A 14,781-nucleotide genomic window follows, 5' to 3' on the forward strand; every position below is an offset into this window, starting at 1 on the left:
TTTCCCCACAGATCAGCCGAGGGCATCAGGGGCAAAATTCAGGTCAGGCAGTCACTTAGACACGTCGCTTCGTGAGATGATGCGCTTCGTCAGATGGCCTCTAGAGGGTATCTTTGACTGCGATATGCAGTGTTTCCCATACAGCGGCACAAAGTCAAGTTGATCAGTGTATAGAAATTGATCTAAATCGGTCTCTAATGCGCCTGGTGCGCCTCACAACACGTCATGTCTGTCATGTGGAGAAGCAGCAGACCAGCAACATTTAACTCAATCCAACAGGGTTTGAAAACAAAAGTGAAACTTAACATTCCGCGCCGTGGGCCTGTACAGGATCTGCGCTTCTTTTGTTTGTGACGTCAGTATTCAGGAAGTCAGAGAAATCGGGATCCATCATGAAAAATCGTTCACCTCAGCCCTCAATAGGTAATTACAAGAATATGACATTATTCCTGTCATATCGGAGGAAGCGATACAACAACTTGAAAGCATTGTAGTTGGAAAGCCCAAATCCAAAATATTTTTTATTTAGCAATTTAAAATCAACCATAAACCACAACCATAAACAAACTGATGCAGACATTACTTGTTTTTCATAAGTAACTTTAGAGTTGAGTGTATTGTGCATATAACTAATAATTCTGTGATTTATTATCTTGGACTGCTGACATCAGTAGTGCAGTTTGCTGCCTGTGTGGTTGACACACTTCCACAATTTGTGACACCAGTGGGAGATATCAGTCTACAAAAAAGCCCCACATATCCTACTTGTAATTACCACTAGGGGGCTGACGTAATCGGTTTTTCCCATTTGGCATGAACGCGGCATTGCCATCTGAAGATGAGGTGAACGATATTTTCTAGTAGTAGCCATTTACTAGTTTGAGACTGAACGCGGCATTACCATCTGAAGATGAGGTGAACGGTATTTTTTAGTAGTAGCCATTTACTAGTTTGAAACTGAGGTGAACGGAATTCTAGTTAGCTCGTATTTAACGTCTTTCCCATTGGACTTGAACGCATCATAGTTTGGGCCAGTGTCTTGGGGTTGTGACGTCACGTGGTTTCCAGCTCTGTTCGTGCTTTGGTTGAAAGAGACGAAACCAGCTAGCTAGGTAGCTAACTAGCTATTTTTTTATGTTCATTGGACAAGAAAAGCAGTTATTTCCTGATTAGTTTTCGCGATTCAACACTAAGCATTTGCCGCCGTCAACTTCCACCGACGTCGTTCTCTCCGCTCCCGGAGAAAGCACAGGTACGTAACAAATACGTTAGCATAGCTGTCGCTAAAAGGTTAGCTAGCAGAGATAGACATTGTTGGCTAAGCACAAGTGAAGTTAGGCCTTTCATAAATTCATCAATCCACCCAGCGTTAAACTACAACCATGATCTGTAGCCCTGTTAGCCTAAAATAGTCACTCTAATTTGTGTTTTCGCTGGTGTATCTCAGCCTGTAGCTGCAATTGATTATATGTTCCATACAGATTAAGCAGCAGGCCTATGCTGTGGCGCACGTGTTAATGCGCGACAAATTGACTTGTCTTTTGTTAGATTGCAAGATATGAATATGAATTATATATTTCAGAAGGCCTAATGTGAGACACACACGCCTAACTAATGTTTAATAGGCCTAACAACAACGCAGCCATGCGTTCCGTTCTCTTTTGTATAGAGAGAAACCTAGGCCAAACTCCATACAAAAATCTGTCAATAAAATGATGCCTTGCTTATCGACAAATGTACATACATCACAGGATGATTTAAGAGGTTTTACGAGTCGTTAATTGTAAATATGGCCTGCATACAACCCATCAAGGGACGCTTAAATTCAATACCAAACTTATAGAATTGATTCACACTTATCGCTACCGCCCTCCATGATGTGTTTTGGTGGAAGAAGAGTGTGGGAATAACAGGAAAGACAACTGCAAAAGTTGTGATATTGTTGAAAGAAATGTTGCTTGGTGTATTGGATGTATGCCGAATTGTAGCATTGCTCCAAATCATTTGTAAAAGGTCTTAAAGTATAGACTAATATACGTGCATACAGGCCTATACGGGTGTTTTTCAGTTTGTGCCAGTGGTCTAGGTTCCCTCTCCTTTCCTTTCTGACTGCTGTTTTCTGCACACAGTCAGCATAGTTGGAGATATTAGGGCTCGTTCTTCCCTTCAGAAGAAGCCATTTGTTGCCATTCATTCTCGTACAGTATGAAAAACGACTACAGAGAGAGATAATCCATCACAGTACACATGAAGCCTTCATGTGGGTTTTGTCAAAGTTTCTGCTCTGCTTCAGTCACCTGACACCCACAGGAAGACACAGAAGTCTCTGCCAGGATATAATCCCTCAAAAACATGTTGCCTTACAAACTTAAAAGTCACATCCATGTTTTTATTTAGGGTGTCTTTGTTAGGTGGTACAGCAGTTAATTTCAAGGTAAATTTAACACCGTAAAGTTTGTATTTTAACAATGCCAAAAAACAAGTAAATGTTAAATCTGATTACATATGGAATGCATTGCAAAATGACTGAGGGAAATGTAAACTAGGCATACACAGCAGTGAATGGGCTATAACTATGAATGACACTGGTATTGTCTTTTAAGTTATGTTCTAGCAGGTATGTATTTTGCTTATAAGCAAGGCCGTATTAAACTGACAGATGTTTGAATGGAGTTTGGCTCCTTCCCTGTCTTCAAGTACTGTTGTCAATACCATAATTACGGGTTTAGTGCACTTGAACAATCCAACAAAGTGCTAAATAAAACTGGGAAAGTCTGAATTTTCTATAAGACCCAGGTTGCTGAGATGTTAAGGGGACAGAGAGCATATAAATAACTTGAGGGTAACAATATGTTATTGTTTGGAATCTCGTGTAAATACCTAGTATTGGAGTATGGTTCTATTTTCACTCTTTGTTTCACTTTTAGTTGAGGATTTTCACCTCTTCATTCTACCACCGCAGCACAAAGTAGCTCTGTGCTTGATTCCTAAAGTAAAACATCAGTCTGCAAAAAACACTACTTTTCTTATGGGGTCTGTTTTCTTCTTCTTATTTTGTTATTTTTTATTTATTTACGACCCGGATCTCAAAAGTAGGAGCTTACGAAGAGCACTTGAAGGCAGCATTTCTCCACACAAGAGAGAATGGTGATGGGGCTAGCCTTGCATGAGACACACAGCCAGCTCATATTAGCTTACCAGCTCAGTTGGCTTGGTTGCTTTCTAGGTAGGTTGATTTTATTGTCATAATCATGTGTGGTTGTCACAGCCATCAGTGAATTCATGACCTTACATCATCATGAAGCTGGAGGCCGGATAGGAGTGGTGTGCATGTTTTATGATTTGCGCTGCTCATCATGGCACAAATCTTAATTCCAAATCGATATTAGTCCACAGTATGTTACTCTGCCTATCCAACAAAACTTCAGCACCACTATGTATGATGATTTGTTCAATATAGACTGGACACGTACAGTAAGTGGCTACATGACTGCAAGACAGATGTGATATCATGCCACAATGCTTAGTGTTTTCGACTAGCCGTCACACAGTGGGCAAACCAATTAGATTTATAATGAGCTGCTCTCTTGTGTCCGTCCCCACAGTTCAACCACTTAACCACTTTCCTCTCCGCTCCTCCCCAGCAGAGCCATGTACAATGGCATCGGCCTGACCACTCCGCGGGGCAGCGGCACCAACGGCTATGTGCAGCGCAACCTGTCGAGCCTGCGGGCCAAGCGGCCACGGGACGAGCGTGGTGGCGAGCGGGACGAGAAGGACCGCGAGCGGCTGGAGAGTCAGCTCAACCGGCAGCCCAACGCCGACATCCTGGAGCACCAGAGGAAGAGGCAGCTGGAGGTCAAGTGCGCCGAGCTGCAGGACATGATGGAGGAGCAAGGGTAAGAGAGACGCCGCGTTCACGTCGGGAGTCCTACGAGACACCGGTCGGCATTAAATATTCAATGAAAGATGATAGTAAAATGTCACAGTGCTGAGGTCGACCACAACACCAGAGGGAGCTGTAATAAAAGTCTTAAATTTGGCTTTCAGTGACCTGCCACTGCTGTGCATTTTCCAAATCACAGGTAAAACCAGTTAAAATTCAGCTCTTCTTTGAAATAGGACACCAAAACTAGGCCTATATATGACACGCAGATTTTGGAAATAGTTGAATTTTGACTTCTCAAAACATTTGACAGTTGCCAATACCTTAATACGATGCCAACTAGGTAAACCTGGGCTGAAGAGCTTTTATTAAACAGAGTGTGAATCCCTCAAGGGAGACATTATAAAAAGGGGGATAAAATCAGGAGATGTAATGAAGCAGCCAGGCAGGAGAGCCACACAATTCCTCAGGGAGTTTGCTTGCCGCCACTTACACTCCGTTCTTGTGCAAACACAAACTGCTCAGTCTGTCAAGTTTGGGTTAGTAGGCTTTCAATTTCCATGTGGCGTTCATGAAAGTGTGTCAAGTCTGGTTGGGCCAAGCTGCGAAGCAACAGGAGTTAGGAGTGTTTACATTGTGGGCAGGGTGAAAAGGTCCCATCAAAAGAGTGAAGGCTGTCCTCCATCACCCACACTTACAACCCAGACCCACTTTTAGTTTTTGACGTTACATCCTCCTCTCTGTTTGGACGGCCAGGTATTCTGCCGAGGAGATCGAAGAGAAGGTGAACAGTTTCCGCATGATGCTACAGGAGAAGCAGGAGCCGCCGCCAGCCACCACCGAGAGACCAGCGTAAGAACAACCACACACACACACACACACACACATCCTACTGTCACAGAATGGAACTCTCAGGGCCTCATTTCTCAAAGAAATTTTGTTATGATTGATTAAAAATTGTCTTGCCATAGGGCCCAATGCTTTCTATTTTGCGGAAATGGCAGGCAGAGTCATAGAATCTGGGACTGTTTCACGCCTGGAGTAACTCAGCTATTGTTCATACTCTGGTTAAGGTCTAATTCAGGTTAATCAGTTTCCATGAACCTTTGATTCCCTGTGATTGAGTCTCCCTGTTACCATGAATAAACCAGTTAACAGAATATTCCTCCTCCCAATAGTAGCTTACTGCTAATACAGGGGAAACAACCCATGACCCCAATCTTAAGTACTGCTTGCACCATTTTTTTGTTGACATCAAGATGTACCCATAATGCTGTGTTAGTTTGACAGACAGTGAAAACCCAAAGTGAAAGCAGTAAGATGTTTCCACGCCACAGTAACCAGTTTGGAGTAAGCCAGACATCTTAACCAGGTTTATCATTATCAGAGTATGAGCTTACCGGGTTAGTATTACCCAGTTATGACATTTACGTGTAACCAACCGGGTTACGAAGGGAATTTTCCACGTATGTTAATGTAGCCACTGTATTGAAAATGGAAAACACCTTGGTTGCATAAATGCTTAAATGGGTATTCATTTCAGGCCTCAAGGCAATAAAAGCTAGAAAATTTGAAAGTGTGTGTAGTGACAGGAACCTGTCTGTCGTTTGTCCGTCAGGGTGACGGAGACCCACGCTCTGGCCGCAGCCAACCAGCAGAAGAACGACCGTCTGCGCGCCGCCTTCGGCATCGCCACCGACTATGTGGACGGGTCCTCCTTCCACCCCGACCGCAAGGAGAGGGAGAAGGAGAAGAGGGAGCAGGAGCGCTTGGAGCGGGAGAGGCAGCAGCAGCAGAAATATACGTGAGTAGGAAAAGAGATGGATGCATTGTATTGTTGATTTGCAGCACGGGTGGGTTTTACTCCGGTATCAAAATGGACACCAGCGTAATGTCGTGCTACGGTATGAATTTAGACACTTAACGGCATGATATCATCTATTCTCTCCGATTTTCAGCTATATGCAGTCATGCCAAAAATGCACCAAATAAATAGCAGCAAGCGGCTGCTGCTCCAGTTAAAGCTGGACTCGCCAGTGATGGCTGAACCTCTTCACCATCTCCATCCCACCACGCACTAAGAAGAAGACATTTCATTTACTGACATCATCTTACAGGATTTCTGGGCAGTGAAGTCCTCCAAATTCAGATGCCAACGTGCAATATTGCCCTGTACAGCTTTAAAAGGCTGTAATAATTATTTCATATTTTATTTGCCAATCAAAAGGTTTCTGAATTCTGTCACACTTTCCCGGGTTTTGCTTGATTGATGCAATGCATGAGCAACGATATGAAATGTAGGCCTTATTACCCAGACTGTTTTTGTTCCCATCTCATGGTTTGTTGCCTTTGCTCTCTCAGGTTGGTGGAAGAATCTGAGGATTCAGATTCCCGTCCCAAGAAACAGAGCCGGAAAAAGAAGAAGAAAAACAAGAACAGAGACAGGTGAGGAAAGTTAAGAAGAGCAGAAAAGATGATTACAACTACAAGAGTAGGTGTAGACTTCTCTGGCATCAGTAATGTGGAGCAGGACTGATGTAACTACCTTCTCATATGGTTTAAAATTGGTTGACCGACATTGTTTGTTCCTTGTGTCATCAGCTCAGAGAGTCCCTCACCCTCTCCGCACCGAGAGAAAAAGAAATCCAAAAAGAAGAAAAAGAAACGGTATTTCACCATTGGATTCTCATGTTGCCTTTCACGTGCTGATTTCATGTCTGTACATTGTCAGGTGGGTTGACTGGAAATTTCTGTCTTTCAGGGAGGCTTCAGAAGACGAGGAGGAGGAGAAAGACAGGTAGGTGTTTTCAGTTCCGACTGCGTCCATCATCTCTGTCCTGCCTGGAAGAAGCACCGGTGGAGCTTTCTAGCATATCAATGCTTTCTTTTTGTCCCCCAAAGTTCTTCAGATGAGAAGCACATGGGGTCCAAGAGGAAGCGGAAGGGGAGCGAACCCACGAGTCCTCCAAAAGCCAAGGCTCGGCGAAACAGGAGCGTCTCCTCCAGCTCTGCTCACAGGTAAGAAAAATGTCTTTTTGTATTGAGAATTTTCTGTCTTGTCTTGACTGAGGCGTACTATAAGTGACGTGGTGGGTGGGCCTAGTGGCCTGTGTCTGTGCAGAAGTGAGAGTGCTAGCTGCGCTCAAAGTCAAATATGGCAGTATTTTGCCTACAAAGTCAATGTCAAAGGAAGATATTACTGCGTCTGCTTGCAAAAGATGTTTAAAAGTTTGTGTCGCCAAGGGATGCAGCACATCTAACAACCATCCCGTTCTCTACAAGGAATTCAAAGTCCGACAGGTATGATAATAACAGACAGATACATGATAAGAGTAGATATGTAGGTAGAGTAAGAGTAGATCTTTTTTTTCAGACCCCTGACGAACACAAGCTGAATACAAACACACAAACTTAATTCACGCTGGTTCAAGCCTTGTCCTGCTTGTGATTCTGTTCTCTTCTTCACAATCGTCATGCTGGCAAAAACTAGGAAAATAAGGCCCAGGTTGAAAATAATCGGGGGGGATAGCATATGATGGTGAGGCTTCATTATAGGCTCCATAATGCAGACAACTTGACAAATGAGGCCATCCGAAAGTTATCTTCCTATTCTCCATCTGTAAACTCGAGCACAACCGCCCTCTCCCACCAGTCCTGACTCCTAACTTTCATCCATAATTTACAGCAGCAACAGCCAGGCGTTCTTGACATCCGTGATTCATTATAGTAAAAAATTATAATTGCCTGTAACATCTGGGTATTTATCAGGAACGTCAAGAACATAGCACAGATTACTATTTGGATCATCATTTCTTTCCCTTGTATTAGCAGTAATCTAGTAATACTCAGTCACAGAGGGAGGGGGTAGTGGGCGGTTGAAGGGAATATTCTATGAACTGCTTTATTCATGGCAACAGGGTTATTCAATTGCAGGGTATTGAAGGCTACCAATTCTGCCCAAATTCTGTGTTAAAGCAGCACATCCCGCAACAGACCACTGTCATCTCTTAAATCACCATTTTTCCCCCTGATATCAACAGCCAGTCTCCCGCCCCGCCGAGATCACGACAACAGGACCAACCGGCAAGGAGAGCCGACGAAGGCAGGAAGGGGAGGTCCCCAGACAGGAGGAGGCGGGGCTACGAGGAGCACAGCCCACACCGGCAGGGAGGCAGAGGGGTGTGTATTATTTGTTGGCCAACCCTGTTTTTCTGTAAGGCTGGAGACACACTACACAACTGACTGAAAAGACCGGACCGCACACATTTACAGCTGCTAGCGGTAGAATTTGAAACTTGACGACTTTGGCGACCCCTTGAGTCCTTTAGTGCAGTGGTTCTCAACGTGGGGTCCTTGAGGGGGTTCCAGGGGGTCCCCAGCAAATTGATGAATTGTTAAACTTCACAATTATTTAATTTATAAGAAGTTAACACAATTAGAGAATGCAGAAGAATGACTGTTTTAATCATAGTTTCACTGTTATCGCTCTACCTACAGTACAGATAGTCATGGAAATCTGGACAAAATCATATCTAACAATAAAAATATTCTCAGATTTGGATCCGAGAGACAAAATCTCATCAAATGGGGGTCTGTGGCCCTAATGTGGACTAAATTAGGGTCCTTGATATGAAAAAGGTTGAGAATCATTGCCTTAGTGGCAGTGTTTTACATCACAATAGTAAAGACGACTCGCCAGTTGCTCTGCAGACTGTAGAGAGAAGACAAATATGTATACAGAAGACGTGAAACTGGACTTTATGGACTTGGTCTGACCTTGAAAATCAGATGGCTATAATCAGCTTCAAAGTCGTGTAGTGTGTCTCCAGCCTAAGAGGGGTCTTGGCCCCTTTAGGTGATAATTAGCAAAAGAAGAGATACATTTTACGTCACCTTCTGCATCAATTTTTTCCCCCTGGTATTCCATGGTGTCTTTCCTTGACACGCTCTTTCTTGGTCTTCTAGAAATCTCCGAGGCCCCACAGCTCCCCTGAACATCAGCAGAGGGCCAACCAGGAGAGAGAGAGAGAGCAGACGAGGGAGAACGAGAGAGACAAGATCTCCAAGAGGAGACACGACTCCTCATCCCCCTCTCCCACACCACAGCCAGAGAAAGGCAGAGGGAGCAGGGAGGGGGAGAAAGGGAGGCGTTCAAGGAGCAGACAGAAGGAGAGGGAGAAAGGGAGGCGCTCAAGAAGCAGAGAAATGGAGAGGGAGAAAGCGAGGCGCTCAAGAAGCAGAGAGATGGAGAGGGAAAAAGGGGGGCACTCAAGAAGCAGAGAGGAGAAAGGGAGGTGTTCAAGAAGCAGAGAGATGGAGAGGGAAAAAGGGGGGCGCTCAAGAAGCAGAGAGGAGAAAGGAAGGTGTTCACCAAGCAGAGAAGAGAGGGAGAAAGGGAGGCGTTCAAGAAGCAGAGAGGAGAGGGAGAAAGTCAAAGGAAAGGAGAGAGTCCCACAAAGGATCAGACATGACTCCTCCTCCTCCCCATCTCCTTCTCCTCCTCCTCCTCCTCCTCCTCCTCCTCCTAAACAGGAGACCAGGAGGGCCAGGAGCAGAGAAATGGAACGGGAAAAAGACAGGAAGAAACAGGACAAAAAGCCAAGACACGACTCCTCATCACCCTCACCACCCCCGGAAAGGGAGAGGGCAAGGAGGGAGAGGAGTGGAGAAAGGGAGCGCAGGATGGAGAGAGATCAGCACCCAAGGGTACCAAATGACAGAGACAACAGGAACGAGACTGGGAGGGGACGGGAGCGAGAGGCGTCTCCTCACCACCAGAAAAACGACCGGGGGAGGGGTGGACACCCGTCCCGCGATTCCCCATCACCCGCCCCTCGCTCGCCGCTCACCAACGGGCGCCAGAGGGAGAGGGAGGATGAGCGGAGAAGAGAGAAAGAGAGGGATCAGGAGGAGAGGGCTAAGGAGAGGGAGAGGGATCTGAGCAAGGAGAATAAAAAGGAGAGGGAGCAGGAGAGAGAGCGAGGCCAAGAAGGTGGCAGAAAGAGGGGCGAGCTGAGGTCAAGCCGACAGTCCTCCGCCGCTCAGCCGCCGCCCGTCCGACCTTCAGAGGAGCATCGATCGGACAAAAACAGCGAAGCGGAAAGGAGGCCGGACAGAGAGAGACCCGCGGAGAAAGGGAGGGCCGAGAGACCAGAGACGAACGAGAGGCAAGAGAAGGAGCGAAGCCCTCAGAGAAAGGAGAAGCGGGAGGAGAGGGAGAAACAGGCCAAGAAAGGAAAAGAGAGCAGCAGCAGCAGCAGTAGTAGCAGCAGCAGCGGTAGCAGCAGCGATAGCGACAGTGACAGCTCCTCCTCCTCCTCTTCGTCCTCCTCGGACTCGTCCTCTTCGTCCTCGTCCTCCGAAGATGAGGACAAGGCGAAGAAGGCGGGGTCGGCAGGGAAGGAAAAAGGCAGCCCGCCGAAAAGAACGCCGCCCGCCATCGGTGCCGCTGTTCACAGGTATTTAGCCAACGGCGCAAGAGAAAGCTCCGCCTCCGAGAGTGACGGACAGCGGCAAGCCCTGAAGGAAAGAGCAGGAAGAGGAGGGGGAGGAGACAGGTGTACACCGTCTGAGAGGGAGAGACCTGCCCAAAGAGCTCCGGCGGAGGACTACGCCCCCCGAGCGAGAGGGCAGGAGCGGTATAGTCCCACACAGATGGACAGCCCCAGTCCTCCTCCTTCCCCGCCCAACAGAGCGGCCGCCAGCCGAGGCAGCGACCGGTACTCCCCCACCGACGCCGAGAGGGACAGGGGGAGGGAGAGAGAGAGCGCGAGGAGGCCCAGCCCCCCGGCCCGCAGGTCGCGCTCCCCGTCCCCGAAACTCTCCGCCGCCTCCCCCCCGGCCCGCCGCACGCCGCCGCGGCAGTATCAGGACCCCCCGCCCCGATCCAGGAGAGCTTCCCCTCCCCCGGCCTGGTCGGATCGGGAGAGGGAACGGCAGAGGGACAGAGAGAAGGAGAGAGAGAGGGAAAGAGAAAGGGACAGGGATAGGGAGCGGGAGAGGGATAGAGATAGAGGAGGGAGGGACAGAGAGCGAGATCGGCCGGCCAGGAGGAGCAGGTCCAGAAGTCCAAGGAGGCGCAGTCCCCCCAACAGGTAAGATGAGAACCGCCATGCTCGCAAAATCGCAGTGCCTGCAGGTCCTGAAACCGTCTTGAAATGTCTTATGTCAATATACAGTTAAAGCTATACTACAATACTTTCGCATGTTGGTCTTTTCATTCCGTCTTTATTTTTTCCCTTTTAAGGTCCCGCCGCTCTCCCTCGCCACAGCGGCGAAGGAGGAGCAGCCGCTCCCTCTCTCGAGAAAGGGAAAGAGAGAGAGAAAGGGAACGAGAGAGGAACAGACAGAGGGAGGTGGAGAAAGAGAGGGAGAGGGCAAGGGAAAAGGAGCGTCAGCAGCTAAAAGACGCTCCCCCGCCCCGCCGGTCCCCCTCCTCCTCCTCCAGCTCCTCCTCTTCATCCTCGCCTTCGCCGGCCCAAGAGAGGAAAGACGCGAAACCGCCGACAGAGAGAGAACGGAGAACGGAGCAAGAGAGCAAAGAGGCGGACAGGGGGAGGAAAAGTCGTTCCTCTCCGTCGCCGGTCCCCACCAGAGACTCCTCCTCCTCCCACGTCCCGGCTCCAGATAGCAGAGGCCGCCACGCAGAGACCAGACGCTCCGATCCGCCTCCCGGAAGGTCGTCGGCCGGCCGTCAGCCAGAAACCAGGGAAACCAGGGAGGCGGCAAGAGGTCCTCCGAGGAACCAGTCCCCACCGGCAGCCCCTCGCCCGTCAGACCAAACGGTCAGGAGCGAGAACGCAGTGAACGGGAAGGAGGTGAAGGAAAACAAGAAAGGCAAGAGGAGCAGCAGCTCCAGCTCCTCTTCTTCCTCCTCCTCGTCATCCTCCTCTTCTTCCTCGTCTTCGTCGTCCTCTTCGGACAGCTCTGACTCTGAGGCGGAGCAGGGAAAAGGGTAAGGAGGAGACAGGGAATCTTGAGCTACATGACATGCAGAATAGACTAGGGCTGCAACAAATGATCATTTTAATGATTGAATAATCTGAAACGGACATTCAGGGGTGATTTCTTGACCTGTCATAATGAAAATATTGCTTCAAAAGTGATTTACACTTCCTGCGAAGATGCTCTGTCAACTTCCACACTGAAATGTTTAATTTCAAATGCTGGAGATAGCCAGAAAATGACCGGAAGGAAGGCCATTTACATTCAAATTTGTCACTTTTGGCACTGGAGCTCCAATTCTATAGCCTGTAGGTACAGTGTCATTGCCATAGCTATGGTTAAGTATCATAGATATCCTTCCAAATTGCTTGGTATATGTTTTTAATTCCTTGTGTATTTTTGGCAGCCCTGTGTGTGTGTGTGTGTGCGTGTGGCTGGCTGGCTGGCTATGAATATATGCTGTGAAAAATCACTATTCAGTGATTTGATCTCACTCTCCTTCCTTGTTTCTCTCAACAGAAAGACGGCAAAAGCTCAAAGCTCCTCTTCCTCGTCCTCTTCTGAAAGTGAAAAGGAAACAAAGAAAAAGAGGTAAGAAAAAAAGATTGAGAACTACATACTGCTCCCAAGGAATGACATTTCTTCTCAGAAGTCTGGTGTATAGAGCGCTGCTGTACATGGAAGTAGTGCTCTCTTCTCTATAATTGCGAAAACCTGTCAGTTGGCTCACCAGTCTTGAATACAGCAAGATTGTGTCATCATGGTGGTAGTGGCAGACTAACCTTAATAACTAAATAGATAACACTCACACTTAATGTTTTCCATCTGCCATTTCTGTTTAACGTGTAAGGGTAAATAAACATGATTAAATTACAGTTTACAATTTCCCATTTGGCAGACGCTTTTATCAAGCGACGTACATATGAGATTTTAATACAACACAAAATTAGTTAAAAAAATTAGTTTGAATTGTGTTTTGAAATGTCAAATTCTTATCAGCTTACTTGTAGGCTAATGAATGCTCCTCATTAGGTCGCAGTGTCGATTTTGGTCAGCAAATGTTACATTTAGACCTTGTGTTCAGCATGGCTTTGATTCAGTCATTGCCCTGATGTATTCGTCCATAGCCATATATTGGGTTTAAGATATTTTTTAATTTGAAATATATTGGGCTTTTGACACAAGCATTGCCAGTACCTGATAGCTGAATATGAGTTTTGCATGGCTTTTTAGGCTGTAACTCTGGGATACATAACTGCCTATAAATGAAGAATTAATTCCACTTGCAACATTATTGAACAATTAAAAGAATCAAATGTGTAAAGAAAATATAATTTCCTTACGGTTTTTCCAGACTGTTTTTCTCTAGCTGTAGTCAGGGAGGAACCTCCACATTTGTCCGTTGTTTCCATTTTCCTTTTGTTTCCATTTTCCTTTATTTTTCAAACTCCTTCACTTGCATTGTTTACTACACTGTACCAGGCTAAAGAGTCACTGTGGTAGTTGTGAGACTTTGACTGACGCCTGTGTCTTTGCCTCACAGCCCGCCCAGACCCCAGAGGGTGCCGGCCGATTCGCTGAGAGACTCTCGCTCGCTCAGCTACTCTCCTCCGAGACACAGAAGACCTGCACATTCCCCGCCCACCCGCAGGTCCGTAGCCAATAGGAGAGATGTTGATGCTATCCTCAACTAGGGATGCACGAGTGACAAACTGTAAAATCTTGACCTTATACAATTGCATCACAGATTGATGATGTCTAAGAGCGTGCTGATGATTTGTTTTCCTCCTCTCTTCTCTCAGGAGTGGCAGTAGGCAGTCCCCAAGTCGCTCACCAAGCAGCAGACGAAGGAAATGAGCAGGCAGCTCGGGACGCTTCACTCTTCGGCGTGTCGTTTCCCATCCAACTGTGGCCGGTCCGAACTGGATTGTACAATGGACTTCATAGCCAACGGTCAGATTAGATGCAGATCTGCGAACGCCAAGGGAACACCACAGATGAATCAGCAGATTTTGTAACCAGCGACGACCGGAAGGGTCGGCTTTATACGGCCGGCTTGTATATTTTTCTTTTTATGAGCTGATGAAGAAACGGTAGGGGAAGCGAGGCCATTAGCAAGGCGACATTAGCACTGCGAGAGTTGGAACCCCTTCTCCCCACCACACACCCCACACACACACACACACACACACAGTAATGTAAAGTAAAAGTTAACCCAATCAAAGAATGTTCTCTTGGCTTTCCTCTGTCCTCTGTACTTGTACTGTCTGTTGCGTTCTAAATGTAGATATGAGCCGTCTGTATTTTGGTTAATATCACTGAACGGATATGCGATTTCCATTTAATGTGATTAGGAACTGCAACACGTGGTTTATTTCTTTGTTGAAAATGATTAATGATAATAAAAAGCAGTTGTACATTTTACTTGTGTGGAATTTGATTTTCAAATCCCTGTCGTGCTGATGTGGAGTCCTGCCATCTGTTGGACTAATGTGACGACATGGGCCAAAAAGATGAGTGAACTACATGAAATGGTGTAGAAGACAGATTGTATGCTGCTTTTATTCACCTGTGCACAAGTATACAATGCATACAATTTGACAAATGGACAAAATTCATTTAAAACAAAACTTCCCATTTCTCTGCAAACTGTTTACATTAATTAATTTGGGATGTTTAAATGTAAAGCTTTTGAATAGACCTGAATCCAGTTACAGCAGCTGAGCTAATTCATGGGTCATTTACCAACATTGTCAATATGATGGTGTTATTCATATCTATATTTTAACAACTTTAGGACATATGTTTGTATTACTGTATAAGCACTGTTCATTGCAAAAAGCATTACTTACCAACAAAATAACAAAAACGCAGACCAAAGCTTGGAGCTAGTCTTCATTTATTTACTTTATGTATTCATGTATTTATTTTGTGTGGTTTTGGTTACTTAG

At 46.4% G+C, this 14,781-nt stretch overlaps 1 protein-coding gene across 2 annotated transcripts; it reads left to right on the plus strand.

Moving 5' to 3' along the window:
* Window positions 1–1,084: 1,084 nt before the first annotated feature.
* On the plus strand, window positions 1,085–14,254 carry srrm2 (serine/arginine repetitive matrix 2). Of its 2 annotated transcripts, XM_078284875.1 has the most exons (15): window positions 1,085–1,252; window positions 3,648–3,899; window positions 4,643–4,738; window positions 5,505–5,690; window positions 6,248–6,331; window positions 6,488–6,553; window positions 6,648–6,683; window positions 6,788–6,904; window positions 7,927–8,065; window positions 8,852–9,072; window positions 9,250–10,980; window positions 11,133–11,840; window positions 12,350–12,421; window positions 13,374–13,481; window positions 13,633–14,254. In XM_078284875.1, exons 2-15 carry the CDS (start codon window positions 3,652–3,654, stop codon window positions 13,685–13,687), a joined length of 3,867 nt encoding a protein of 1,288 aa, XP_078141001.1. In that variant the 5' UTR covers window positions 1,085–1,252; window positions 3,648–3,651; the 3' UTR covers window positions 13,688–14,254. The 2 variants fall into 2 exon arrangements, with proteins under 2 accessions (XP_078141001.1, XP_078141000.1); XM_078284874.1 differs by having other exon boundaries at window positions 8,852–10,980.
* Window positions 14,255–14,781: the final 527 nt, after the last annotated feature.

Source organism: Centroberyx gerrardi, chromosome 7, assembly GCF_048128805.1.
Source record: "Centroberyx gerrardi isolate f3 chromosome 7, fCenGer3.hap1.cur.20231027, whole genome shotgun sequence".
Classification (NCBI taxonomy): Eukaryota; Metazoa; Chordata; class Actinopteri; order Beryciformes; family Berycidae; genus Centroberyx; species Centroberyx gerrardi.